Source organism: Austrofundulus limnaeus, unplaced genomic scaffold, assembly GCF_001266775.1.
Source record: "Austrofundulus limnaeus strain Quisiro unplaced genomic scaffold, Austrofundulus_limnaeus-1.0 Scaffold13, whole genome shotgun sequence".
Lineage (NCBI taxonomy): Eukaryota > Metazoa > Chordata > Actinopteri > Cyprinodontiformes > Rivulidae > Austrofundulus > Austrofundulus limnaeus.
The window spans coordinates 3,671,866-3,675,280 of record NW_013952415.1 but is presented as its reverse complement, the minus strand read 5'-3'; the positions used below and the strand labels follow the sequence as shown (position 1 = coordinate 3,675,280).

General features: G+C 36.2%; 1 protein-coding gene across 2 annotated transcripts in view; it reads left to right on the top strand.

Annotated features, from left to right (window-relative positions):
* musk (muscle, skeletal, receptor tyrosine kinase) overlaps window positions 1-3,415 on the top strand; it is a 22,999-nt gene that overhangs the window by 10,947 nt on the left and 8,637 nt on the right. For both annotated transcript variants that reach the window (XM_014002504.1, XM_014002503.1), the window contains exons 10-12: window positions 271-464; window positions 737-760; window positions 842-930. In XM_014002504.1, coding sequence (XP_013857958.1) covers window positions 271-464; window positions 737-760; window positions 842-930 — 307 coding nt within the window. The remainder of the gene's footprint in view (window positions 1-270; window positions 465-736; window positions 761-841; window positions 931-3,415) is intronic.

The following is a 3,415-nucleotide window of genomic DNA, read 5'->3' as shown; positions in this document are numbered from 1 at the left end:
CATTTAAATTGAACATTTATTAAAAATGAGCTAAATGTGAGAACGGTGATCTAAATAGCAATAAAATATTAGTGGAACATTTTTCATTACTCAAAAAGTGAGCTAAATAATGAAAAATATGTTAGCGAAATTTTCATTTTACACTTGGCRTCCCCATAGGGATGAAGGATAAAAAAATGTAACAGCGTGAACACATTCAAAGGTTATTTAAAAAAATAAAGCAATAAACGGAACAGCTGATTTTCATTTATTTCTGCCCTTGTGAACCAGAGAACACTGCCTGGCAGTGAAGGAGCTGTACTGCCATAAGGAGTGGCTGGTACTGGAGGGTACCGGGTCAGTTCAGGCTGGACTCTTAAATCCCATCACTGGATTCCACACTTCCAATTCACTGCTGCCCAACTGTCAGACCCTACCCAGTGTTCACACAGACACTAATGCTTGTACATACATTCCTTTTGTAGGTAAGATACAGTTTAATGAATCTGTGTGAAGTTGTTTGTCATCATATGTAATGTACATTGTCAGATTCACTCTGCTGATTGGTTGGTTTAACCCAATAAATGTTTGTGAGGATAAAAAACATCACTAACTTGAATGAAACAGGGAAATATCAGTTTTGCTTAAAAGAATTGTGTATTATGAACTACTAAAATTTGTTGTTAAAATATTTTCCCGTTGAAGTTTCTTTTAGGTCTATTTTTTTTAYATCTAAATGTTTTTTTTCTTTTTTCAGAGTTAAAAAAGGATCAGATAACAAGTAAGTGTTAACCAAATCATTTACGATACACTGATTATTTCCATGTTCCTACAGAATGTCATTTTTGTGTGTTGCAAACAGCATCGTGTTACAATGATCGCGGTCGATTCTATCAAGGCAGTGTGAATGTGACGAGGTCTGGGATCCCTTGTCAACACTGGTMTCAGCAGGTAAATAAACRTGAAAAGAKGATCAAGTGGATTGTAGAAATTTARAAGAGTTTTAAATCTGTCACAATAAAACGGTTAATTTCATTATTGTTAGCCTCATAGCCTCAAGACATGTTCGGTCACAAATGACTTAGGCATATATGCTATGGGGCTAACGAAATAAAAGTCTGCATATTAGTACACATTTAAGCCTATAAAAAGCTTGTTAATTTATCATTAAGTAAAACTAGAGCTTATATATTTTTGTGTTTAAAAAAATGAAAAATTGTGTTCAGTATAGTAACATCGACACTGGATGCAAATTGTTCCTTCAGACATCCGAGAACATGTTCAGAACTGAGAAAAAAAATGATTTGTTAAACAATCTTCAAGGCAGGCAATGCCCATCCAAAGACTAAAAGAAATGTCATGCCATGTTGTTAACCTTGCATTTTGTTAATTATTTTAAGTTTTATACCATACATCTTGCAATTCTACTGAGAAACTTACACACTCACAAAAAACCCACCATCTGGTACAGCTATCTTTATGGGGACCTGGCATTGACTTCCATTATTTTCTACAGTCTAACCCTGACCACCAAACCTAACCCTGACCTCACATGTACCTGCCTGAGCCTAAAACTAACCTAAACTCAGTTCACACCTGAGGCATCTCCCCCATGGGGACTAGACTCAGGTCCCCACAAATAGGTGTGTATGCAAAAAAACAACCTGTCCCACAACGAATGGAAAACCACCACACACACACACACACACACACACACACACACAGACACASACACACACACACACACACACACACACACAGACACAAACTGAAACACTTGGACAAACAGAGTCCCAGCTGCCCAAAAGTCTCTTTATATTTTTATGACTTTGCTCAGCGAGAGGGTCTTTTTGGGTGAACTATTACCAAAACTCTCCTGTACAGTCTTGTGTGTGGTGTATGTGTGTGTGTGTGTGTGTGTGTGTGCGCATGTCTTTGTGCCAGGTCAGCAGAGAGGGAGGAGCTCCTTATGTCACATTCTCTCTCTGGAAGCAGTTAGTTTCCACACACAGATGCTTCACAGAATCCAGTGCATGCACGTSAACACGCTCCAGAGCGCATTATTTTTTCTTTACATCTCTAAGTGTTCATTCACTCAGCTCAGGAAATGRCTGCTGTCTAATGGAACTCAGATGTGGCTGGATTGGCTGAGATTGTTCATCTACTGTAAAGCTGAAAACACAAATTCATTGCATTTGTCCTTTATAGAGACAACCCTACATTCATGTGAAAACACATAAAATAAAACTGCTGCATTGCTTTTAACCTTGGACAAGTCAAAATGTTTATTTTCCCATTTCTAAAATGAGAATTTTACCTTTTGCTAGTATTCTAGGTACCTTTGATCTCTTTGCTATCTATGTTCAGATGCTGGTAGGGTAATGTTCATATTACCAGATATCATATTTGCAGTAAAACACACTCTGCACAATAAACAGTGATTAGGTTCAAAGACTGGACAGAAATTCATTGGGAAGAAGTCAAGGTACAATGGGAATTTTTGAAAAACCTTAAGAAAGCTAAATAAAACAACTAATAATTAAAACTAATTGAAACAATAAAAAAAGCATGGAGAAGCAACATTAACATGTTTGCACAGCACTGCTATTATATTTGCTGTGGATAAAGCTCTAGTTCCAGAGGAGCAATATCTACAGCTTTGTAACTAAACTTCAAATCTGAAAAAAAWAATAATAATAAAACAGAAAGAAAAAACATAAGCTCACACATGGAAAATGAAATGACACATACACTGATTTTTTTTCATGTACATATAAAACACATTTATCTTGTGATTCAATTCCTGGCTAACTATTAGTCAAAAGACAAGCTGTTTAACACGACTGAATTATTTTAATGATTGCGCCATTCCTGGCCTGAGCCAGAAGTCTCATTTCCTCCATGCAAGTGGTCCTCATAGCATCAGTGGGATCATTTACATTGGAACAGTTCTCCTGCAGGACAGTAATTGGCCCATTCTGCASTAAAGGGCCTGTACACCAGCCAAAAGATGAGGTAAGCTCAAATGTTTATGGAGGAGTGTTTCAAAGAATTCACAAAAGGGATTAGCATAATTTAATGATCTTTTATCTTAAATTGTTTTTTTAAGGTGAAACCTAAAGTCCCACATCCCTGGTGCACAGAGTCTGTTTTCAAAAACAGGGAAACACCCACTGAACATCATTTCAATAAGATTTTTTAATACGCAATTAATGTTTCAAAGTTAAAAAAAAAAAAGAATACTCTTGAATTTTCTTGAGCCAGTACTAGTAAAACAGAGAAATTTGCATCACAAGGTGAATATGTAGATAYATTTTCAAGTGAACAAAACAACCTTTCAGTGGTGGGCACAACTAAACAGAAWGTTAGGTTCACTAATTACTAATCTGCTAAACAACAAGAATCTTAGTTCTGCTAATGCTAAACACACAAAAAA